General features: G+C 46.5%; 3 protein-coding genes across 4 annotated transcripts; 2 read left to right on the top strand and 1 right to left on the bottom strand.

Annotated features, from left to right (window-relative positions):
• Nucleotides 1–304: 304 nt before the first annotated feature.
• Nucleotides 305–12,035, top strand: VPS11 (VPS11 core subunit of CORVET and HOPS complexes). Its single transcript, XM_081271183.1, has 16 exons — nt 305–530; nt 2,123–2,267; nt 2,369–2,504; nt 3,036–3,199; nt 4,191–4,438; nt 5,158–5,359; nt 6,052–6,203; nt 7,064–7,250; nt 7,851–7,997; nt 8,112–8,300; nt 8,402–8,563; nt 9,106–9,245; nt 9,332–9,534; nt 9,663–9,834; nt 11,204–11,426; nt 11,562–12,035. Exons 1-16 carry the CDS (start codon nt 340–342, stop codon nt 11,724–11,726), a joined length of 2,826 nt encoding a protein of 941 aa, XP_081127309.1. The 5' UTR covers nt 305–339; the 3' UTR covers nt 11,727–12,035.
• Nucleotides 12,036–14,367: 2,332 nt separating this feature from the next.
• HMBS (hydroxymethylbilane synthase) lies at nt 14,368–22,582 on the top strand. Of its 2 annotated transcripts, none has more exons than XM_081271267.1 (14): nt 14,368–14,553; nt 17,159–17,212; nt 17,531–17,603; nt 17,964–18,013; nt 18,101–18,156; nt 18,505–18,582; nt 18,779–18,856; nt 18,949–19,024; nt 20,454–20,567; nt 21,235–21,273; nt 21,496–21,615; nt 21,800–21,853; nt 21,973–22,059; nt 22,152–22,582. In XM_081271267.1, the coding sequence occupies exons 1-14, from the start codon at nt 14,512–14,514 to the stop codon at nt 22,323–22,325; spliced, it is 1,095 nt and encodes a 364-aa protein (XP_081127393.1). In that variant the 5' UTR covers nt 14,368–14,511; the 3' UTR covers nt 22,326–22,582. The 2 variants fall into 2 exon arrangements, with proteins under 2 accessions (XP_081127393.1, XP_081127394.1); XM_081271268.1 differs by lacking the exon at nt 14,368–14,553 and adding an exon at nt 14,915–15,188.
• An 830-nt stretch (nt 22,583–23,412) lies between these two features.
• H2AX (H2A.X variant histone) lies at nt 23,413–25,028 on the bottom strand. The gene has a single exon (XM_081282104.1). It carries the CDS (start codon nt 24,841–24,843, stop codon nt 24,412–24,414), a length of 432 nt encoding a protein of 143 aa, XP_081138230.1. The 5' UTR covers nt 24,844–25,028; the 3' UTR covers nt 23,413–24,411.
• Nucleotides 25,029–25,130: the final 102 nt, after the last annotated feature.

Raw genomic sequence — 25,130 nt, 5'->3', positions numbered from 1 at the left:
CACCCCCCAAAAAAGGCTGGGGTGTGGCTCAGCGGTTAAGCGCCTCTGGATTGATTCCCCAGCATCCATCCATCCATCCATCAACCAATAAATAAATAAATAATGCGAAGGGTTCAGCTCTTAAAATTTTCAACTAGCGCAGTCATAAAATCGGGCAAACTCGCAACCTGCGCACCAAGCGGCCCACCCACTCTCCCAGCAGCCGGAGGCTGTCCTCCAGACTCCGAGGAGCTGAAGCTGCCGGAAGCCGCGGGTCACATGACCAGCTGGTGCGGGTCACATGACCAGCTGGTACCGGTCACAAGACATAGCTTCTGGAGGCGGGGGCTCTCGGCCAAGATGGCGGCTTACCTGCAGTGGCGGCGCTTCGTTTTTTTCGACAAGGAACTGGTGAAGGAGCCGCTGGGCAATGATGGGGCCGCTCCCGGAACCGCGCCTGCCTCTGGATCTACTGTTTCCAAGTTCCTTTGCCTCCCCCCTGGAATCACTGTCTGCGACTCAGGCAGAGGGAGCTTGGTCTTTGGAGATATCCTTCCTCTCGAGCTCTCTTCCCTTCCCGGATCCCCGAAGAGATCCAGCTGGTATAGAATCTGTCAGAGTGGTTCGTGCTTGGTTCCACTTCCCATTAGATGGCTGCCCAGACCTCTTCTGTGGTCTGAGGGAAGAAGGAAGGAAGTCCATTTTCTAACTTGTCAATCGAGCAGTACTGGGCAAGTCATTTATTTAACCTCTCTGGGCTTCAGTTTCCTTATCTGTAAAGGGGTGTGAATGCCAATTTGGCAAGGTTATTTTAAGATCAGTCCCTCAAAATGGTTGCAAGTTGCTTTTCAGAGATGAAAATGTAGGCCGGGGTTGTGGCTCAATGGTAGAGCGTTTGCCTAGCGTGCGTGAGGCACTGGGTTCGATATCCGGCACCACATAAAAATAAATAAATAAAATAAAGGTATTGTGTCTATCTACAACTAAAAAACAAAAATTAAAAAAAAAAGATGAAAATGTAAGGTGTCATCTTCCCTGACTAATATTGTGGAGGAAGCAGTAAATGAGACCAGAGTTTCTTGCTTTGTTCTTTAAGTGACAAGTGGGAAAACATTTGAAAATTTTGAAGATGTATGTTCATGTTGTTGTGTGGGTTCCCATCTAAAAATAAGTACAGTAGACCTCTAGTGGATGCCCGAAGCTCTGAATAGTGCCAAACCCCATAGGTACTATGTTTTTTCCTATCCAGATGTTCCTCAACTTATGATGGAGTTCTCCTTAAGTTGATAGTATTTTAAGTAGGAAATATGTTTAACACACCTAAGCCACAGATTATTATAGTTCATCCACACAGTACTTATCAGTTCATCCCTGTGATCCTGTGACTAACAGTATCATATTGATATCATTAGTCCATGAAAAGATTAAAATTCTAAGTACAGTTGGGCCTAATGGCACATGCCTCTAACCCAATAGCTTGGGAGGCTGAGGCAGGAGGATGGCCAATTCAAAGCCAGCCTCAGCAATTTAGCAAGACCCTGTCTCAAAAATAAAAAGGGTTGGGGATGTGGCTTAGTAGTGAAGCACCCCTGGGTTTAATCCTTGGTTAAAAAAAAAAAAAAATTCGAAGTAAAATTTCTTCTGACTGTATATCACATTCAATGCCCTTGTAAATGAAAAATTGGGGGAATATCTGTGCATACATGCCTATGATGAAGTTTAATTTGTAAATTGGGCACAGTAAGAGATTAGCAATCATGCCAGGCATTGTGGCTCATGCCTATAATCCCCGTGGCTCGGGAGGCTGAGTCAGGAGGATCATAAGTTCAAAGCTAGCCTCAGTATCGGTGAGGTGCAAAGCAACTTAGACCCCGTCTCTAAATAAAATACAAAATAGGCTGGGGATGTGGCTCAGTGGTTGAGGGCCCCTGAGTTCAATCCCCAGTACCACCCCCCCAAAAAAAGAGAGATTAGTAACCATAACTAATAAAACATAGCAATATATTGTAAGAAAAGTTGTATGAATGTGATTTCTCAAAATACTTAATTTCTCATTGCACCACAGTAACTAATGCAAAACTAGACAAGGGGGGCCACTGTATCTTTCCTTGGAAAGGCGGCTCCTTGACTACACTGCACATATGGAAGGCCAAATATGGTTCTTGCCACGTTCCCTACAGCTTACAGGTTTCCAGGCCTATAAACTACGGGTAACACACCTGTACCAATTGAAGCAGCACAATATTCTAGCATCTGTTGGTGAGGATGAAGAGGGAATCAACCCCCTGGTGAGTCTCAGAATGGGAACAAGAAGATCCAGGAATTTTTGTTTGTTTGTTTGTTTTGCTGGAGGGAGACTAGCATTCATACTTCTGAGGTCTGTCCACAGGTAAAGATCTGGAACTTGGAGAAGAGAGATGGTGGCAATCCACTATGCACCCGAATCTTCCCTGCAATCCCAGGAACAGAGCCAACTGTTGTGTCCTGTTTGACTGTCCATGAAAATCTCAACTTTATGGCCATTGGTAAGCAGAAAGAAGGCAAAGCTAACACTTTCAGATTCTTTATAGATTTTCTTCAGAGTTGTTTCCACAGATGATGTTTATTGTTTAAATGGGATTATTTCATACCAAACTGAGGCCTTTGAGATATTGAGATTTGGAATGGGAAGCGGTTTAATTTTTTTCTTTGAAAATGAGTCGGTGAGGCCAGGTGTGGTGGCGCACTTGTAATCCCAGTGGTTTGGGAGGTGGAGGCAGGAGGATTGCGAGTTCAAAGCCAGCCTCAGCAATTTGGCGAGGCACTAAGCAACTCAGTGAGACCCTGTCTCTAACAAAATACAAAATAGGACTAGGGATGTGGCTCAGTGGTCAAGTGCCCCTGAGTTCAATCCCTGGTACCCCCCAAAAGAGAAAATGAGTCAGTGAGTACCAACATTCAGGTTAACCATTAGGCAAGTTGGGTATGAGAAAGTTTGTTTCTAATAAGTGCCTCAAAAGATCATTTTCCCTGATCTTTTCAGCCTCACTGAAGTGCTGTTTCCTGCTCTCCTACAGGATTCACAGATGGCAGTGTTACATTGAACAAAGGTGACATCACTCGGGACCGACATAGCAAGACTCAGATTTTGCACAAAGGCAACTATCCTGTTACTGGACTGGCCTTTCGCCAAGCAGGAAAGACCACTCACTTGTTTGTTGTAACAACAGAGAATGTCCAGGTATGACCAAAGCCACGGTTATCGGGGCAGGCAACAAAGGTTTCTCCATTGCTCAGAAGCTAGGGCAAGGACTGAGTAAGTTTATTTTCAATACATATTCTTGAATCATTTGCCCAGCTTAATATTTTATTTCTTCACTTGGGAGACTGAGAAGAGCTAGACTTAGAAAAAGAACCCTGGGTTTATAGTGAAAAGACATGATTTTTTCCCCCCTAATTTGTTAAGTGACATGTGATAAGCAGCTTACCTCTCTGGTTCCTGGTGCTCCTAATTTTAATGGTCTACTCTCCCAGAAATATTCTTGATAAAACAGTAAAAGATAATTACATATCTCTTTACTTGCATAATTCCTGGGTTATGTAGTGATAATATATGTAGAGGAAGAAAATATGATCTCTGCTTATGTATTTATTTAATAGATGGCTGACAGATAGGCATGTGTATCCACAGGTGAGCACCTATAATCCCAGCCATTTAGGAGACTGAGACAAGAGACTCACAAGTTCAAGGCCAGCCTTCAAAATTTAATGAGACCCTGGCTCAAAAAAAAAAAAAAAACAGGCTGGGGTTGTGGCTCAGTGGTAGAGCAGTTGCCTAGCATATGCATGAGGAACTGGGTTCGGTTCTCAGTACTGCATGTAAATAAATAAATAAAAATAAAGGTCCATTAACAACTTTAAAAATATAAAAAGTAAAAAGGATGGGATGTAGCTCAGTGGTAAAGTGCCCCCACGTTTAATTCCCAGTACAGAAGGGGGGAAAAAAAGGCTGGGGATGTAGTTCAGTGGCGGAGAGCCTTTGGGTTTGATCTTCAGTACCAGAAAAAAAAATTAATAATCATAAATTGTTGATAGTTAAAGCAGAAGGTAGGCAAAGTCTTCAGCTGAGCTGAAAAGAAGTGAGAGTCAGTCTAGAGATTGGGATACCTTTGTGAAGGCTTTGTTGCTGCCCCTTTAAAGGGAGATTGTTAACCCTTCCTTTCTTCTGACAGTCCTATATAGTTTCTGGAAAGGACTACCCTCGTGTGGAGTTGGACACCCATGGTTGTGGTCTGCGCTGCTCAGCACTAAGTGACCCTTCTCAGGATCTGCAATTCATTGTGGCTGGTGATGAATGTGTCTACCTATATCAGCCTGATGAACGTGGGCCCTGCTTTGCCTTTGAAGGCCATAAACTCATTGCCCATTGGTTTAGAGGCTACCTTGTCATTGTCTCTCGTGACCGGAAGGTTTCTCCCAAGTAAGGATGCCAGGGAGAGGGGAAAAGGAGAGGGCTGGACTTCTTCCCCAGAATTAGTCTGATTTTAAAATCCTAATGCCAGGATCCTGCCAATCTCCCTACTTTGGTTTTATGTAGATTGTACTTCCACCTAGATTATTACACATTTTTACTGAAAAATGTATTTTTGCTGCTACATAGCCCTGGTATACTAGAATGCTTCAGAATTTGAGTTGGTATTGTTTTTTTTTTTTTTTTTTTTTTTTATCTTTTAGTCAATATAAGGGATTGGATAGTGGAGGAATTGAAAGGGTTGTGAAGTACAGGACACCGTTTTTGTTGTTGTTTTCCAGAGCTACCAAAAGGGGGAGGTGGGGTCTTCTACATGATGTGAGTACACTCTGTTAGATGGTTTGTCTTCATTTAGAACCAAGCAGTGTTTCACATATATCATGCACTGGATGATTATTTTTTAAATGGGTAGGTGTCTAAATGTCCTTAATTTTCTACTCTGATGGCTGAATTAATTATAAGATGTACAGGGTGAGAACAGGATTGTATGTTCTCTTTCTGCAGCTACCAGCACCATGCTGCATATTATAGGATGAACTGCTAGAAGAGCCAAAGGTGATTTATTTTGGGTAGAATGGGCAGCACCAAAGCTGTCGTGGGAAAGGAAAACAAAGGAGAGCTGAGACAGAGGTGGTCCAAATACTTGGTTCTTTTTCTTTCCTATGCAGATCAGAGTTTACCAGCAGGGACTCTCAGAGCTCCGACAAGCAAATTCTCAACATCTATGACCTGTGCAACAAGTTCATAGCCTATAGCGCTGTCTTTGAGGATATAGTGGATGTGCTTGCTGAGTGGGGCTCCCTGTACGTGCTGACGCGGGATGGGCGGGTCCACGCACTGCAGGAGAAGGACACACAGACCAAACTGGAGGCAAGGCCACCAGGTTCCCAAAGTTGACATAGGCACTTAGAAGCAGCTGCAAGGACAGGTTTCCTAAGTCACCTGGACCCAGGTGTAGATTGCACTTCCACCTAGATTATTACACATTTTTACTGAAAAATGTATTTTTGCTGCTACATAGTAAAAATTCTTTGCTTTGGGTCCCAAATGTGCTTGGTGTCCTTAGGGTATTATGATAAGATGGATGGCCTGCTAGATGTGGTGGCACATGCCTTTAATTGCAGTATCTTAGGAGTCTGAGGAAGGAGGATTGCAAGTTTGAGGCCAGCCTCAACAACTTAATAAGACCCTAAGAAACTTTGTGAAACCCTGTCTCAAAATTTAAAAGTAGTGCTGGGAATGTAGCTTAGTGGTAGAGCACCCAGTTTCCATCCTTAGTACCAAAACAAACAAATGAAAAAACAAAGGTAGATGGTCTGGGATGAGGCTTTGGAAGGAAGTGATGTTTGGGATCCTAAGCATACTCTCAAGGTTCATTTTGTTTGCATAGGTCCTTATCAGTTGAGGTGATGTTGGTCTTGAGAGAATCTGGAAAGTCTTGCTCCATCTAGGATCTAGTCAGATTAGGACTCCAGGACTATCTGGCTATATGTTGCGGGCACATTTTGAGGTGTCTTCTCAGGACTGCTTCTACCAATTTTATAATTTCTCTCCCCTTCTAGATGCTGTTTAAGAAGAATTTATTTGAGATGGCTATTAACCTGGCCAAGAGCCAACATCTGGACAGTGATGGGCTGGCCCAGATCTTCATGCAGTATGGAGACCATCTCTATAGCAAGGGCAACCATGATGGGGCCGTCCAGCAATATATCCGGTCAGTATGGTGGTGATATGGCAAATAGCTCTAAATGCAGATTCAGGCAGCCAGAGATCTGAAACCTGTGCTCAGGGGAGAAGCTTGAACTCAACCAGGAACTATTTGTTTTTTTCTATAGAAACTGATGCCTCAAACGAGAGAATAAGAGATCTTATTGGAAATGGAATGTTTAAGGTCAAATATAATATGACCAACATGTAGCTGAGCTGATGATTACCTATCATTTTAAACTTTAGGTTGACCTTTGTCAATAACATTCATTTTGACCTGATTCTTTAAAGAAAAAAGGTATTCATCTCTTGCTTCCATACTTCTTCCCATGGTAATAATTCTTGGAATTTTTGCCTTGATAAGAAGTTTTGGAGCCAGGTGTGGTGGTGTACACCTGTAATCCCAGCAGCTTGGGAGGCTGAGGCAGGAGAATCACAGGTTCAAAGCCAGCTTCAGCAGAAGCAAGGCAGTAAGCAACTCGGTGAGACCCTGTCTTTAAATAAAATACAAAATAGGGTTGGGGATGTGGCTCAGTGGTTGAATGCCCCTGAGTTCAATCCCTGGTAACCCCCCTTAAAAAAAAAAAAAGGTTTTTAAAAACTATCTAGCCTCATTCCCAACCACTCTTGAATCCCTGTTGTCCACCAAATTTAAGTACCAGTACCCTGGAGCCTCTTGCTACTTAATGCGGGTCGGCTGACTAGTAGTACTCAAGTACCTAGGACTCTGTCAGAAATGCAAAATTCTAGGACCCACCCAAGACCTACTAAAACAATTTGCATTTTAAGAAGATTTGCATGTGACTGCTATGCATATTACTTTGAGAAGTATACTGATGCAGATGATGACAATGCACATCTCTCTAGAACCATTGGAAAGTTGGAGCCATCATATGTGATCCGCAAGTTTCTGGATGCTCAGCGCATCCACAACCTGACCGCCTATCTGCAGACCCTGCACCGACAATCTCTGGCCAATGCTGACCATACCACCCTGCTTCTGAACTGCTATACCAAGCTTAAGGACAGCTCAAAGTTGGAGGAGTTCATCAAGGTGCCGGGTGATGTTGGGGGGATGATTCCTAGAGGGCCCCACTGAGCATGAAGTGCCTTTACCAGGGCTTGTTCTTTTTCAACAGCACACAGGGTAAGGGCTGCCCTTATCTGGGAACCAGCACCCTCTATTCTATAAATGGGGAAGAGGAGGAGTTATTCATGGCTAGTTCTTGTTCTTCTCCCCTCTTATTTTTTTTTTAAATAATTTTTTAGGTGTTGATGGACCTTTATTTTATTCATTTATTTTTATGTGGTGCTGAGAATCAAACCCAGTGCCTCCCACTTGTGAGGCAAGCACTCTACCACTGAGCCACAACCCCAGTCCATCCCTTCTTATTTTATAATGCAAAAAATTTCCTTAGTATCTAAGCCCAATGAAGTGGCATTAGGGAAGCCCTGTGTCCCCAGAGATATCCCTCTAATGGTAGGGACAAAGGAAGGCCTCTGGCCATTCATTAAATTCTGAGAGGCTGGCCAGCATGTTTTCAAAGCATGGACTTCATTACTTGAGGAATGTGTCTTATCATAAGATGCCTATTTCCTCTCCCTTCCCTAGCCATCTTTGTGCAAATGATTTTGCCTACTGTCTCCCTGGCAGACAAAGAGTGAGAGTGAAGTCCACTTTGATGTGGAGACAGCCATCAAGGTTCTCCGGCAGGCTGGCTACTACTCCCATGCCCTCTATCTGGCTGAGAACCATGCACATCATGAATGGTACTTGAAGATCCAGCTAGAGGACATTAAGGTGGGTGAGGCTCTTGATTCAGGCAGAGCCCTGTTCTTTTTGTGAGGACATTCTGGAATGATGAACCTGGTGGGTGAGGCAGGAGTGGGCACTAGTCTGCTGTTTTCTTCACAGAATTATCAGGAAGCCCTTCGCTATATCGGCAAGCTGCCTTTTGAGCAGGCAGAGAGCAACATGAAACGCTATGGCAAAATCCTCATGCACCACATACCAGAGCAGACAACCCATTTGCTAAAGGGACTTTGTACTGACTATCGGCCAAGCCCAGAAGGCCGAGGAGACAGGGATGCTCCAGGATGCAGGGTAAAGCCTCAAGGAGAACAACTTTTGATAGCAGGTATTACCTTAGGGGCCTCCTGGGTACCAAGACCACTTACTCACTCCCCTCTCTCCCTCTATGCTAGGCCAACTCTGAGGAGTTCATCCCCATCTTTGCAAACAACCCAAGAGAGCTGAAAGCCTTTCTAGAGCACATGAGTGAAGTACAGCCAGACTCACCCCAGGGAATCTATGATACCCTCCTTGAGCTACGACTGCAAAACTGGGCCCATGAAAAGGATCCACAGGTGAGGCTTGGCTACATATGCAAAGGTGTTAGAGAGAAGACAGTTCTTGGGCTGGCGGGTATAGCTCAGTGGTAGAGGCCCTGGATTCCCCAGCACTGAAAAACAAAAACAAAGATAGTTGGTTTTTTTTTTTTTTTTTTTTGGTACTGGGGATTGAACCCAGGGGTGCTTAACCACTGAGCCACATCACCAGCCCTTTTTAATTTTTTATTTTAAGACAGAGTCTCATTAAGTTGCTTAGGGCCTTGCTAAGTTGCTAAGGCTGGCTTTGAATTTGTGATCCTCTTGCCTCAGCCTCCCAAGTGGTTGGGATTACAGGTGTGTGACACCATGCCCAAGATAGTTCTTGCTGTCTCTATTCTTCCATCCTTGTGGCTGCCTTTTGCTGCTTTCCTTATGCCATAAGTACCTGGCCCTAGGGCTAAATGGTTTTCAGTGAAGAGGAAACTGTACTGAGGGAAGAAGATAGTCTACTGGCCTATCTCAAGAGACTTTTTGATTTTCCCTTCATGTCCAGCAGCCCAATCCTCCTCCTTTCCTAGATCAAAGAGAAGCTTCATGCAGAGGCCATTTCCCTGCTGAAAAGTGGCCGCTTCTGTGACGTCTTTGACAAGGCGCTGGTCCTGTGCCAGATGCATGACTTCCAGGATGGAGTCCTTTACCTCTATGAACAAGGGAAACTGTAAGATTTGGAGACTCCCAGGGAAAGGAAAATCCAGGTAATTTTCCAGGGACAGACAGTGAGATGTGCCCTCGCCCCTGCCCTAGGTTCCAGCAAATTATGCACTACCACATGCAGCATGAACAGTACCGGCAGGTGATCGCGGTGTGTGAGCGCCATGGGGAGCAGGACCCCTCATTGTGGGAACAGGCCCTCAGCTATTTTGCCCGCAAGGAAGAGGACTGCAAGGAGTATGTGGCAGCTGTGCTGAAGCATATTGAGAGCAAGAACCTCATGCCACCTCTTCTAGGTACTTGGGAAGACAGGATGGGTGGGCAACAGGCAGCTGACAGGGGCCCTGTAGCATGAGTCCTTCAGCTGTATCCAGAGGGGACTGGTTGGTTCATTGTCTTGTTTCCTCTTGGACCCCAATCTCAGTGGTGCAGACTCTGGCTCACAATTCTACAGCCACCCTATCCGTCATCAGAGACTACCTGGTTCAAAAACTGCAGAAACAGAGCCAGCAGATTGCACAGGATGAGCTGCGGGTACGGCGGTACAGAGAGGAGACCACCCGCATCCGCCAGGAGATCCAGGAGCTCAAGGCAAGGTACCAGCAGCTGGATACATGGAGGCGGGTATAGGGGATAACCGATAACCTTGACCTCACAGGGTGGTGTTATGTACTTTTTCCAAACAGAGGATTGTATGGAGTGTTTTCATCTTTTTTTTTTTTTTTTTTTGGTGCAGTGCTGGAGATAAAACCCAGGGTCTTGTACATTCCAGGCATATGCTGTATCTACCATTAAGCTACACCACATCCCCTTGAATATCTATTTTAATGAAGGAATTCCAAAGAATGGTTTATTGTTTAAATCATTATTTATTGGCCTTTGGAGTTAATATTAAATTGAGGCAGGTATTTTTCTTTCTGTTTATGCCTGATTTACCTTCTCTAAACACATTTGTGGTTGGAAGCCATTCTGCAGTAAAAGTCTTGACTTTAGAAAATGCCGAAAGTGCCGGACATGGTAGCACATGCCTGTAATCCCAGCAGCTGGGGAGGCTGAGGCAGGAGGATCATGAGTTCAAAGCCAGTCTCAACAACTTAGCAAGGCCCTAAGCAACTCAGCAAGACCCTCCTCTAAATAAAACATAAAAAAGGGCTGGGGAGGGATGTGGCTCAGTGGTTATGCACCCCTGGGTTCAATCCTCAGTGTGTGTGTGGGGGCAGTGGAATGCAGAAAGTAGGTAATTTGAATTACTCGTGGTAAGCATTATTCCCAAGTCTTCTCTGCCTTTAACAATGTAAAATATTTTTAGACAAGTTTCTTCATACCACAAATACTTATTGAGCCCCTGTTATGGCCCACATAGACAAGAAGGCCTGCCTTTACAGAGCTCACATCATAGAGGAAGAGACAAACAGTAAGCATCTTAATAGGCAACCTATTTTAGTGTGTTGGATTGTGGTAAATTCTAAGAGAAAGTTAACAAGGGCAGGGAACAGGAGTGGATATTTCAAGGTATTTATTTATTTATTATTTGAGTACTGGGGATAGAACCCAGGACCTTGTGCATGCTAGCTCTACCACTGAGCTACATCTCCAGCCCCACTACAGCTTTTTATCAAACGTAGTTAGTTTTGCAAAGGTAGGTAAATCACAATTTTAGATTAGGTAGGCCAGAAAGGCCTTATTGAAAGGGTCACATCTGAGTGTTTACCTAAAAGGGAATTTAGTAGTAGTGAAAACTCAAAGCGGTAAAACTATCCCTCTGGGTTACTAGCACTTGCTAAGCCTCCAAGTCCAGGATAGTTGTCCTCATTTGACTCCCTTTAAGTGATAAGAAGAGCAAGCAGGGCTTATAGTCCTTCATAGGGAACTTTACTGATCCATTCCAGTTGCCTGCTCTCTCAGAGGGGTGCTTGGTCCTATCCTCATTCTTTGCCACTCATTTCTGTTATCCCTTGCCCATAGTCCAAAGATTTTCCAGAAGACCAAGTGTAGCATCTGTAACAGTGCCTTGGAGTTGCCCTCAGTCCACTTCCTGTGTGGCCATTCCTTCCATCAGCACTGCTTTGAGAGTTACTCTGAAAGTGATGCTGACTGCCCCACCTGCCTCCCTGAAAACCGGAAGGTCATGGATATGATCCGCGCCCAGGAACAGAAACGAGATCTCCACGATCAGTTCCAGCACCAGGTGGGGATGAGTGGCCATGTGAGACAGGGAACTTCCACCAGCACAGAGCCCCCAGAGTCCTGAAGGGCTCATTTTTGTTTTTCTCTTCAGGAAACAAGCACTTTAGTTCTGATTCTTACTTCTCTTTCCCTATAGCTCAAGTGCTCCAACGACAGCTTCTCTGTGATTGCTGACTACTTTGGCCGAGGTGTTTTTAATAAATTGACTCTGCTGACTGACCCTCCCACAGCCAGACTGACCCCCAGCCTGGAAGCGGGGCTGCAGCGGGATCTGCTGATGCACTCCAAGAGGGGAACTTAAGTAGCTCTTGGGAAAGCCTATGGCATGGTGGATATGGGCCATGGTTGCACAGAAGGGAGCAGAAGTGCCCACGGCTCCACTCTGATTTGATGCCATTGCCCTCATGATCTGAGGGGACTTTCTTTTCATGCCCCTTTTGCCAGCCTGCTGTCCTTCCTGTTGACTAGCAGAATAGATTAATCCAGACTAATGGGGGAGGGCACCTCAGCAACCTCTGAGTATGGACAATAGCTGCTTTATTCTCTGTTCAAGAGCACCAGGCTGTGCTTGGGTCCCTGCTCTGAGTCTATAAATAAAAGAATATAATGATTTGAGAGTTGAAACATCTTTTTTGGGGAACTTTCTGGATTTTTAACTGTGTATTACGTACTTTCCTCTGTTTTGGAGTCCAGTTCCCTTCCTACAGACTTGGAGATTATATTGATTCACCCTTATCTCAGCAGTCAATGGGGCCTGGGGCATTGAGCACAGTTCAACTTACTGTAGAAGCTCTTCAAAAGGCAATAATGTGCTGGCAGGGAGGCATAAAAAAAATCCCAGGAACTCAGGAGGTTGGGGCAGGATTGCAAGTTCAAGGCCCTAAGCAACTTATCCAGAACCTGTCTCAAAATAAAAAGGGCTGGAGATGTAGTTCAGTGGCAAAATGCCCCTGAACTACATCTAGTACCAAAAGGAAAAAAAGGCCTAATGACCAAGTTTCAACTAAGGCACCCAAAAGAGCTCTTTTTTTGGGGTGGGGGTGGGGTATTGGGGATTGAAGCCAAGGGCACTCAACCACTGAGCCATATCCTCGGCCCATTTAAAAAAATTTTTTTTTAGTTGTAGGTGGACCCAATACCTTTATTTCTTATTTATTCATATGTGGTGCTGAGGATCGAATTCAGTGCCTCACATGCATTAGATGTGTGCTCTACCGCTGAGCCACAACCCCAGACCCTCTTCAGCCCATTTTTAAAATTGTGAGACAGGGTCTAAGTTGCTTAGGGCCTAGCTAAGTTGCTGAGGCTGGCCTTGGACTTGTGATTCTTCTGCCTCAGCCTCCCAAGTTGCTGGGGTTACAAGTGTGCTAGCCTAAACAGCTTGATCTTTAGTCTTGCTGGTCTTCTTAGCTCATGTTTGGGAAAAATACTCAAGCAGGAAGCAGATTCAGAGAGAGCCTTGAGTCCAACCTGCCTTCATTATATGTAGGCTGGTGTTTTGCTATACTGGTACTAGATGATAAACTGGCTAGATGATAAATAGCTTTTTTTTTTTTTTAATGGTACCAGGAATTTAACCCTATTGAAACATTTTCCCTTTTTGAAGTGGTCAGCTGAAGTTTATGTCAGTGGGTATTGGTTTATAATTTGGGGTACACTTCCTGTCAGACAATTGTTCCTGTGGGGTGTTTAATTGAAGATCTAGTAACATGGCACTGTGATTTAGTAACACTGTGATTCAGGTAGTCTTTAAAAGAGGCAGTACTGCAGCCACAGTGATAGATTTTTGGATCAGTTGAGCTGAGACTGAATCCTAGCTGTGTTGTTTGACTTAGAGCAACTCTTTAAAATTTTATGTATTTACTTTTTTGAGATGGGGTCCTGCTATGTTGCCCAAGATGGTTTCAAACTCCCAGGTTCAAGTAATCCTCCGATCAGCCTCTGGAATAGCTGGGACTACTTTCAGAATCTCAGTTTCTTCATCTGTACGTTACCTTGAACAACTTTTTGACCTAAAGAGCAAATAGCTGTCAGGTGGTTTGTATGTGGGTGCTATACATGAGTGCTATTATCTATTAGTAGTGTTAGTGGGAAAAGCATTTTTTTCTAGTAAGCCGTTTTCCCACCAACATTACTTTTTTTTTAAAAAATAACATCTGGTTTTGTATTATCTTGCAGTCTTTCAAATGTTTATTTTTTAGTTGTAGTTGGACACAGTGTCTTTATTTTATTTATTTATAAGTGGTGCAGAGGGCCTCATGTGCTAGGCCAGCACTCTACCACTGAGCCACAACCCCAGCCCCCTCCCACCAACATTACTAATGTGGTGTTGACACTCCCCTGTCGTAATTAGGTCTTTAGGCATGACCTTTAATCTCTCTCAACCTGTTTGCTGATTTTAAAGAACAGAAATGATGACTACTTCAGGGTTATAGCAAAGCTAAGTTTAACCAGAGGAAAGGAAGTATCACCTAAACTGTACGAATTGCTTGTGCCACTGCTGGGGAGAGGAAACTATAAACTCTGAATGAGAAGCCTTTGGGAACAGCCCTTTTATCTGTCTATGATAAATGCAGCCCAGCGGGCATGGTAACTTGCTTAAGTACCCGGTATTTAGTCATACTGGACATTTTAGGGTTAACAGATCCGCCCTTTCCTCCTGGGCATGGTTAACTCCTGTTTAATTGGCTATCCTTACGGGGGCGAAAGGCAGTTTATAGGTGAAATTGGGAAGCCTCTCTTAGCCTCTGACCATCAATACTCCTGATTCAGAAAGACGTGGCAGGCCTAGTTCTCAAAATGGAAAGCCCCCGGGGCGAAAGGGAACTCACGCTCCGGGCGAGCCCGCAGAACAGCGGCGGCGAAGGCGGCTCTGTTGTAATCATTCTAATTCCCCTCCAGAGGAAGGTACCTCCCCTTCGAGGGAAGGCGCCGGACGTGACGCTGAGCCTTCAGCAGTCCCGTAGTCAGACCGTGGGACTAGCTCAGGCCCACGTGTCCCCAGTTCCCGCTAGCTCGAGATCCCGGCATCCACGGACCTCAGGGCACTTTAGGGGCACCACCCGCCCAACTTCCTGAGCGGAGTCATGTCTGGCAACGGTAACGCGGGTAACGCGGCTGCAACGGCGGTGAGTCCCGAGCGGGTGACTGGCAAGACTTGAGGCTTCCGGTAGAGCCATGCAACGATTGGCCCGAGGTTGCCATCCTCCTTTGTCTATTGGTTGGAATGGCTTTCCGTCATCTTTTTCCTCTATGGTTTTTTAAAGGGCCAGTAGCTAGGTTAGCTTTTGGAAGAAAAGGGAAAATCAGTGAGAAGTGGGGGAGGGGTTAGGTGTGGAAGTACGGTCAGCCGCGGAACCTTCATCCTTGAGGACTTATCCGTGCTCCTTCCGTCTAGGCCTTGTATATTTGTCTCTAGGGTTAGTAAACTAGCACGGGTGAAGTTCATCTACATAAGCAGCGTTCTTTCATAAGATACAGGCCAGTGGGGCCACCTTGGAAAACATTCGCACCTGATTCAAAAGAGAGCACATTCCCAATTCTCCGAACTGCGCACAAATGCCTTGGAAGTAGAGCCTTGTACCTTTCTGCTTTATAGCAGTCACCCAGCCTCATGAGACTGGGGATTTGTCTTTCCTACCTGGATCTTCCCATTCTTACCCATGCGCTGGTTCACAGGCAGACTACAGAGCCACGGAGGCTACTGCATGCCTGAGATAAGACAGAAGGGGCGGCTGCTTATCTCCTTCTTTCCAGCCTGCGGGTGAGCAATGGGTTTCTTTGCTAGTGCAGACATGACAGAACACTGAGCTAGAAGGAAAAAGTTGATCTTTCCATTATTAGCAGTGTGACCCTAAGCGAATCATTTCACCTCTCAGTGCCAGCCTTTGCTTTTGTAACATCGTTCGACAATTGCCTGCCCTGTCTACCTAGTAGAATTGTTGTGAAGGCAACAATATGCAAAAGCAATAGAGCTAGCTGTTCATCCCATGCTGGTCTCAAACTTCTCCTCCAGCAATCCTCCCACTTTGCCTCCCAAGTGTTGGTACTATCAGTGGGAATCACTGAAACCTGCTTGGTGTGGTTTGGTACTGGAGATTGAACTCAGGGGTTCTTCACCGCTAAGCAAGATCCCCAGTCCTTTTTTATTATTTGTTTTAAGATAGGGTATCGCTAAGTTGCTGAGGGTCTTGCTAAGGTGCTGAGGCTGTCCTCAAACTTGCAATGCTCCTGCCTCAGCCTCCTGAGTCTCTGGGATGACAGACATACTCCAGTGTGCCCAGCTGCAAATATGTATTTTTTAATGGAACAATTTGACTTGAATATGTTTTGCAGATTCAGTAACTTGAGGGATTGCTTGAATTTTGCAGTTCTGGGACCTTAGATTCCTTTTTCTGGGCTTCCTATGGTAGAATTTTAGAGTCCTGTTTCAAGCCTAGCCAAATTTGCAAGGGGCCTTACAGAGCTGATTTATTGAAGGAGTGATCATAGTGGAATAGACTTGAGTCCAAGAACAGCAAGCTCTTACCTCCTCCAACAATAAAGGCACCAGATGTCTGACTGCAAAAGAACTTCATAGGATGAAGATCCTAGAACAGGGGAAATTGACGTTTCTACAGTGGCTCCTGTTTGATGTAGAAAGAAATAGAACCTCTGACTCACACTAACGAACCCAATTTTATCTGCTTGGCACTGAATACTTTCATCCAAGGTGCCTGACAGGAAGAAGTGTGTCCCATTGAGGTTTTTTTTTTTTTTTTTTTTTTTTTGGCGGGGGCAGGGATGTGCCAGGGATTGAATTCAGGGGCTCTTGACCACTAAGACACATCCCCAGCCCTATTTTGCATTTTATTTATTTAGAGACAGGGTCTTACTGAGTTGCTTAGTGCCTCACATTTGCTGAGGCTGGCTTTGAACTCGTGATCCTGCTGCCTCAGCCTCCTGAGCTGCTAACAGGCATGCACCACCATACCCAGCCTCCCATTGAGTTTTTGGCTTGAGATCTGACACCCCAACATTTACTTGATGAGACCAGAGGGAGCACTCTTGATGAATGAATGTTAGGCAGTTCAGCCTCATAGTCTTATAGATATTGAGGGAGAAGTTACATCATCATTTCATAGATGAACAAACAGGCCCTGGTGGGATGGTGCAATGTTACTCAACAAGAGGCCTAGCAGACTGTACATTAGATCATTTGACCCAAGTCCAGTAGGTGCATTCCAACCAGATTAAGGGACCCTTAGTGTGGCAGCTTCTAGGTAGTTCTCAGCATCTGGTGGCACTGAAGCTTTCTGGAGTGCCTGCACCGTGCTGGATCGTAAACCTGTACTCCAGTGATGTGTGACTTCAGCTGCCCTGCCCAACCAATTGGAGGCTCCACCCTCCCTTTGGCCAGGCTGATGTGCCTTATCTCTTTACCCACATGTTTGTGTACAGCACTCCCACTGAGAATTGACTTGGCCAGAGTGGGCTTTGAGTCTCAGTGTCCTGGTTACTGCCACAACAGTAGTAGCAGATCCTACCATTGCTTCCCTCTGGATCCTGAATAGGGAAGAAGGTACTGAGGAAGGTCAAGGGACTAGTTTTGAAGTATTTCTCCACTCTGAGGCTCAGCCAGCCACACATAGGCCAGAGACTGAGGTTTCTTTCTTCTGAGTTAGTGAGTCTGGTTCTTGGACAAGGAACACAAGGATCAGAGGGGACTGTAACCCAGAGATTTTTTTTCAACAGGAAGAAAACGGCTCAAAGATGAAAGTAATTCGAGTGGGTACCCGTAAGAGCCAGGTAAGTGTGGACATTGGGTGGAGGAGGTTTGTCAGAAAAATTCTGGTGCTCACAGGATGACAAATTGAGGGGGCCCAGAGGGTCAGCTCCCAGCATAGAGGAAATGAGGTGGCTGGGGGTTAAATCCTGTGGGGAATGGCAGATTGATTTCTGTAGAAAATTACATCCTGAGCTAGGGTGCAGAGGACTCCCAGGCCAGGCTCTTCTCTTTCCCAGGTGAGAATTCCATTCCCTTTAGGATCTCCCTGACCTTATGAGGATCTGAGCTTGGAGCAGTGGCCAGGGAAGGGCAGGACTAATACAAATCTCTGTCCTCAGCTGGCTCGCATACAGACAGACAGTGTGGTGGCAATGCTGAAAGCCTTATACCCTGGCCTGCAGTTTGAAATCAGTAAGTTTCCTGGACATGTATGGAATTTAATGGGAAGCCAGTATTAGTGGAGGGGAAAGCACAGGGTTCCTGGCTTTCCTTATCACCAAAGACTGGCCCCTGTCTCCAAGAACCCCTCTTGGCTTCTCCCAGTTGGAGGGCTGGCTCTCCTCTGAACATCTCTAGCTCTGACTGTCTGGGTTAATTTGGCATTTAATATCTTCTGCCTTGGATTTTTTTGCGAGTGGGTCTGTCTTCCTGTTAGATGGTGGGGAAGGAGCTTATGTGGCTCTGTTCCACCTTAATTTTAGTACAGTACTGGGCACAGTAGGGGCTCAATAAATGCTGATTAATGATGTGATTGGTTGATTTTCTTCTCAGTTGCTATGTCCACTACAGGGGACAAGATTCTTGATACTGCACTCTCTAAGGTAACAACAACTTCCCTTCATTCCTTATACCCCTTCATTCTTCCTTGCCCTAAAAGATTCACTCTGAGGCTCTCTCTTGCCTGGCAGATTGGAGAGAAGAGCCTGTTTACCAAGGAGCTAGAGTATGCCCTGGAGAAGAATGAGTAAGTGGAGACAGGACAGCATGGCACAATCTCTTGCTGGGATCCCTGTATGCTACAGATCCAGCGATCAGTAAAGCTGCTAGTGTGGACCAGATAAAATAGGGGACTCATATGTGGGGTTCGGGCTTCTGAAAAGGAGAGTGACCTGGTTTGGAGCCATCTGGCTGCTTGGAATGTAAGAGTGATTGGGAAAATGGGGAAGAAGGTGAGTCAGGAGGAGAGCATATCAAAGGTCCCAAGGCCTGGGGAAGGCCTGCTTCCTGAACTACCCTTGGCTCCACTACTGAAGCTGAGGCAGGAGCCAACTGCTTCAGCCCCTTCTCCTCTCCCTGCCTCCAATCTCTCTAGAGTTGATCTGGTCGTTCACTCCCTGAAGGACCTGCCCACCGTGCTGCCTCCTGCCTTCACCATTGGAGCCATCTGCAAGTAAGAGTCCTGGAAGCAAGGGGCCTGAGCAGGGGGTAGACCTCACAGGAGACTTTGCTTTTCCCTCTGGGACTTGGTCCTCTGCTTTGAGTGTGGCAGAAAACTCAGAATATGCCAGTTAGTTAGCTACTGAGAGAATGGAAATGACTCAAATTGAAATTTCTCCTTCATTCCATGACCTTCCTTCCTCCTCCAGGCGGGAAAACCCCTGTGATGCTGTTGTCTTTCACCCAAAATTTGTTGGGAAGACCCTAGAAACCTTGCCAGAAAAGAGGTGAGTGGGGCCTGGATGGTCATCCTGGTGGGAGGAGCAGGAAAGGAACCGTGGCTGCCTAGTGTTAAATTTTAAATTCTCTTTCTGAGCAGCACTGTGGGAACCAGCTCCCTGCGGAGAGCAGCTCAGTTGCAGAGGAAGTTTCCACATCTGGAGTTCAAGAGTATTGTATCCTTTAGAAGGAGGGGTCAAGATTCTTGATACTTGAGGAAGAAGACAAGACCTAGATGACCTTGGAAGTCCTGAGAGTGGAAGGAGCTTCTGGTGCAGGTGGCCCATAGGGGCAGCAGGCTGTCTTTCCATCCACCCATTCACCCATCCTTCCATGTATCCATCCATCCATCTTCAATCCTTTAATGTTTTCTTAGCCCAACGTAGATGCCTCACATTGGGGATAATGATGAGTAATATAAACTTTGTCCTTACTTATGTAGAATGAAAAGTTTATATTTTAGTTAGGTCTATAGATAGGCATTGATGATACAAAGTGATAGTGAATAGTGATTGTTTCTGGGGGCATAGAGGTGCTTCCATTTTTACTTTATATATGCTACTATATTATTTTGATTTTTTTTTACTATGCAGTGGGTTTTGTTTGTTTGTTTGTTTGTTTGTTTTGTATTAGAGATTGAACCCAGGGGTACTTAAGTACTTACCCACTGAGCAACATCCCCAGCCTTTTTTTGGGGGGGGGGTACCAGGGATTGAACTCAGGGACACTCAACCATTGAGCCACATCCCCAGCCTTATTTTGTATTTTACTTAGAGACAGGGTCTCACTGAGTTGCTTAGCAACTCGCTTTTACTGAGGCCAGCTTTGAATTCGAGATCCTGCTGCCTCAGCCTCCCCAGCCTCTGGGATTACAGGAGTGCGCGACTGTACCCAACATTTTCAGCTCTTTTTATTTTTTGAGACATGGTCTCACTAAGTTACTAAGACTGTCCTCAATCTTGGAATCCTCTTCTCTCAGCCTCCCAATTTGTTGGGATTACAGGTGTGCACCACCATGCCTGGTGAATATACAGTTTTATTTTATTTTATTTTTAGAGAGAGAGTGAGAGAGAGAGAGAGAGATAATTTTTTAATATTTTTTTTTTTTTTAGTTTTCGGCGGACACAACATCTTTGTTGGTATGTGGTGCTGAGGATCGAACCCGGGCCGCACGCATGCCAGGCGAGCCCGCTACCGCTTGAGCCACATCCCCAGTCCCGAATATATAGCTTTATAAAACTAATTTTAAAAATGGTATATGCTAAGTGCTTAATGGGTAAAAATGGGGATTCTCTGGAAGCATCTAGCTAGAACATCTAAACAGAGACTTAGGGATCATGGAAGGTTTCTCTGGAGTCTTGTAACCTTGGGCAAGTTATTTAACCTTTCTGTATCATTGTCCTCATCTGTATAGTACTGCACATCTACTGCACAGGACTGGCATGAAAATGAAATGAGCTGATATGGGAAAGCACTTTAGAACAGCATGGTGTTGTAAATGGTAGCTGTTGTCATGAAGCTGAGAGCTAAAAGATGGGTAGATGGAGAAGAAAAGAAACTCCAAATAGCATGTGGCTTCTGTTAGTCCTTAGCATCTCTCTGCAGCGGGGAAACCTCAACACCCGGCTTCGGAAGCTGGATGAGCAGCATGAATTCAGTGCCATCATCCTGGCTGTGGCTGGCCTGCAGCGCATGGGCTGGCAGAACCGGGTGGGCCAGGTAGGGGCTTCCAATTTCTCCTCCCTGAGTTCATCTGTTTCTCCTTCCTTCCTGTACCATCTCCTCCTCCTCCTCCTCCTTTTTTTTTTTTTTGTACTAGAGATTTAACCCAGGGCACTTTACAACTGAGCTACATTCTCTTCTCGGCCCTGTTTATTTGTTTGTTTATTTATATTTATTTATTTACCTATTTATTTATTTTGAGACTGGATCTCACTGAGTTTCTTAGGGCCTCACTAAGTTGCTGAGGCTGGCCTTGAACTTGCACTCCTCCTGTCTCAGCCTCCTGGGCTGCTGGGATTACAGGTGTGTACTGCACTGCCATGCCTGGCTGTACCACTTCCTCCTCCTTTTTTTTTTTTTTTTCTTTTGTCACTGTAGATGGGCAGTATGCCTTTATTTGTTTCATTTTATATGGTGCTAAGGATTGAACCCAGTGCCTCATAAATGCTAGGTGAGTGCTCTGCCACTGAGCTACAGCCTCAGCCCCACCTGACCTCTAATGCTGCAAATAGATTCCCAGGATGGGGAGATTGGAAAACAAAGTCCAGACTCCTGCTTGTGCCTCCTCAGGCTTTCTAGATGTTAAACGAAGTACATCTCATTGCTGGATGCTTTTGGGCACCCCTGACCTCTCCTCACCCTTCTACCTGTTCTATTTCCACAGATCCTACATCCAGAGGAATGCATGTATGCTGTAGGCCAGGTAAGCTTGAGAAGCCACTTGTTAATTTGCTCCCTTCCCTTTGTTCTCAACAAGGAATCTGGTCTCACAACCTACAATATCTGCATTCCTCAAAATAAAATTCTCAGGGAGGGGGCCTTGGGATGCTACTGGTCCCAAAGACCTTGGGGAACAGGCAGAAGGGTGGTTCCCATCCTTAGCTGCATTCGTTGAGCGAAGATCAAGCTTGATGTGTTTCATCAGGGGGCCCTGGCTGTGGAAGTCCGAGCCAAGGACCAGGACATCTTGGATCTAGTGGGTGTATTACATGATCCTGAGACTCTGCTTCGCTGCATCGCTGAAAGGGCTTTTTTGAGGCACCTGGTAGGACCTGTGCTTGCCCTGGAGGAGGGGGGTGGGCAGCCAGGATGTGCTGTGTATGTAGTGATCACTCTTTCTTGTTGAATGTTGTGAATGTGGAGGATGCAGGTCTTGGCCCAGCAGCCTTTTCAGTTATGTCCTCTATCTCTGAGGGCTGTGGTCAAAGCATAGGAACTTTTCATTGCAGGAAGGAGGCTGCAGTGTGCCAGTAGCAGTGCATACAGTGATAAAAGATGGGCAAGTAAGTAGGGGAAAAGGGGTGGGAAGACAGGGAAGGACTACAGCATTTCTCCCTATGCAGCCTAGGTTTCTAAGCAGTTCCCTCTCAGAATATGCTGAAGCAACCATTTTCTTTCCCAGCTGTACTTGACTGGAGGAGTCTGGAGTCTAGATGGCTCAGATAGCATGCAAGAGACAATGCAGGCTACCATCCATGTCCCCACCCAGGTACCAAGGATGGAGGGTGAGGAGGGAGTAGTAAATAATAGTGCATGTAATCTTGTCATTCTCACCAAATCTCACCTCCTTCCTTCATCCAGTATGACGATGGCCCAGAGGATGATCCACAACTGGTAGGCATCACTGCCCTGAACATTCCGAGAGGAGCCCAGCTGGCTGCTGAGAACTTGGGCATCAGCCTGGCCAGCTTGTTGCTGAACAAAGGAGCCAAGAACATCCTGGATGTTGCACGGCAGCTTAATGATGTCCACTAAATGGCCTGTGGGGTTCAAGTGCTTGAATTGCCACTTTCCAGTGCCTGTGTCTAGCCTTCAGGACCCCTGTGATCAATGGGGAGTGATTACCCCAGACTGAACTGCAGGGTCTGAGACTTCCAAGGACTTGCCTCACCTTGGGGCATTGATGACTGCCTTGCCTTCTTTAAATGGGGCGTCATCTCTTTTTAGACATCCAAGCCAGTCTTTGAATGTAACCAACTCTACTAATAAACCAGCTCTGAAAAATGGTTGTTTTGGTGGGACTGGGGAAAAGAGATAAAGCCCCTCCACCACCAATACCCCCCCCCTTTTTTTTTTAACTAGGAATGGAACCCAGAGGCACTTTACCACTGAGCTATATCCCTTAGCCCTTTTTGAGACAGGGTCTCACTAAACTTAGTGCCTTGCTAAATTAAATTGCTGAGGATGGTCTCAAACTTGTGATCCTCCTGAGTCAGCCCCCCCCCCCAAGTGTTGGGATTAAGGGCATTAGTCACCATGCCTGGCAAAACTCTTAAACCTTACTTGAGTCTAAGACCTTTGCTCAATGTTCTCCTGGAACTTTTTTTTTTTTTTTTTTTTTTTTTTTTGTGGGGGGTGGGTTGAGCTACATCCCCAACCCTATTTTTATTTTATTAAGACAGGGTCTCACTGAGTTGCTTAGCACCTTCCTTTTGCTGAGGCCAGCTTTGAACTTGGGATCCTCCAGTCTCAGCCTCTGGAGCTGCTGGCGCTGCTGGAATTAGTTATGGCAAGGCTCCCAGCTCTTCAATGTTTATACCTTGACAGTAATTTCAAACAAGTCCATTGTCTCACAGGGAGCTCCAAGAAAGCAAGAGAATTGCTTTAAAATCTATGGCTTAGAGCCTAGAGTGTAGTTCTATGGTAGAACACTTGCACAGCACAGAGGCCTCTGGCACTGCCAAAAAAAAAACAACCCCAAATCCTAGTTTGTCCCTTTTCCAGTTAACAGTACAGCATATTTAATATTAGTCTCTTCCACCCCACTACTTCAGGAAAGAAAGCATACATGTTATTAACCCTACAACTCTTGTAAAATGAAAACAGACACTTTTTTTTAAAAAAAAAGAATCCTTTAATAAACAAAATTAGACCATCTGAAACTCCCCAATACTTAAGGTTCTAGTCGTGGATGGGTTAGCTGCAAAATTCCAGTTCAGAAGCCAAGAGAGGCTCAGTCCACAGATTAACTGACATGTGCTGGTATCTAGGTGCTTGGATTGCCGAGTTTAGTGGCTGGAAGGGAAATGGGGTTGATAAGCCCGACAGGCCCAGTTTTCAGTCTCTTTCGAACAAACAACTCTATTGCTATCCACACAACCAGCTCTATGTCCAAACTGGAGCAAACTTCTTCCTAGGAGTCATCTCAGGAGGAAAGATTTGTCCTGGCCACACCATGTAGGCTATGAATGAAGACGGAGATGACTGAAAATCCTGGGACTTGGCATAAAGGGGGCACCAAACCAAACCAAGTGATCGATTTCTCTCAAAGCTTGGAAATCAACAGTCAACGTCTGAAAGTCCTGGCAAGAGCTAAGCACCACGCTGAAGAAATGATACATCCAGGCTGCAGCAACTGAGGAACTCACCTTGAGGGCTGCCGGCTTCTTGGCCTTGGCTGCCCACCTCTGCCCTACGTCAACGCGGAAAGCAAGTCTTCCAGAAGGTGCTGTGGCCTTACCGCAGCCCACCAGCCATTCTGAGGATGGGGGGGCGGCTGAGTCACCCGCACCAAGGAGGGCAGGTGCTGCGCCCCCAACCCAGTCCCGCGGCCCAAGGGCCCGGAACGAGCCCGAGAAGGACGCCAGCCCATCCCTCCTCCCGGTAGCCAGGACAGGGACCTAGGCCCTCTAGCGCCGCGGCAGGCCGTGCGGGCGCGGGCGCGGGGGAGGGGAGGGTGGGAGGCGGCGGGGACGCGAGGGGAGGGGGCCGGGCGCCGGGGTTCGCACGCCTAGCGGCCCAACGTGGCTCAGCTCTTTCCGTGAGGGCGGTGGTGGCCCTTAAAAGGGCCTTTGTGATAGCATAGGGAGGGCTGGGCAGTCGGCCGCAGCGCGGGCACCCCTCAGTATTCCTGAGAGGCCTGGGTGGCCTTCTTGCCGCCCGCCGGCGCCTTCGGCCCCACGGTGGCGCTAGTCTTCTTGGGCAGCAGCACGGCCTGGATGTTGGGCAGGACGCCCCCTTGAGCGATCGTCACGCCGCCCAGAAGCTTGTTGAGCTCCTCGTCGTTGCGGATGGCCAGCTGCAGGTGGCGGGGGATGATACGCGTCTTCTTGTTGTCGCGGGCCGCGTTGCCCGCCAGCTCCAGAATCTCAGCGGTGAGGTACTCGAGCACCGCCGCCAGGTAAACCGGCGCGCCGGCGCCCACTCGCTCGGCGTAATGGCCCTTCCTCAGCAGCCGATGTACTCGGCCCACAGGGAACTGGAGACCCGCGCGCGAAGAGCGCGACTTGGCCTTAGCGCGGGCCTTGCCGCCAGTCTTGCCGCGGCCGGACATAATGCGCGAGGTAGAACAGTGAAGAACAGCGACTCAGAAGACCTCTCAACTGCCGCCCGCCGCAGTCTAACTGCTGCCGCGCGCGCCGCAGGGCCGCCCTTATAAGCCCCTAGGGCACACCCCCGCGCCCTTCCGATTGGTTCTTTTCTCCAATACGCGCCTCCGGTTGGTTGCGATTAACCCTTCCGTGACGTGCCTCAGCTGGGAAAGCGCGCCCGGCGATTGGTCGAATTTGAAAACCTTTTGCCCGGGGAAAAAGACGAGGAAGAGCGATAGCACACTGCCGG

The sequence above is a fragment of the Spermophilus citellus genome, assembly GCF_964194105.1.
Source record: "Spermophilus citellus genome assembly, chromosome: 2".
NCBI classification, from domain to species: Eukaryota; Metazoa; Chordata; class Mammalia; order Rodentia; family Sciuridae; genus Spermophilus; species Spermophilus citellus.
This window is presented reverse-complemented; position numbering and strand designations above follow the sequence as displayed.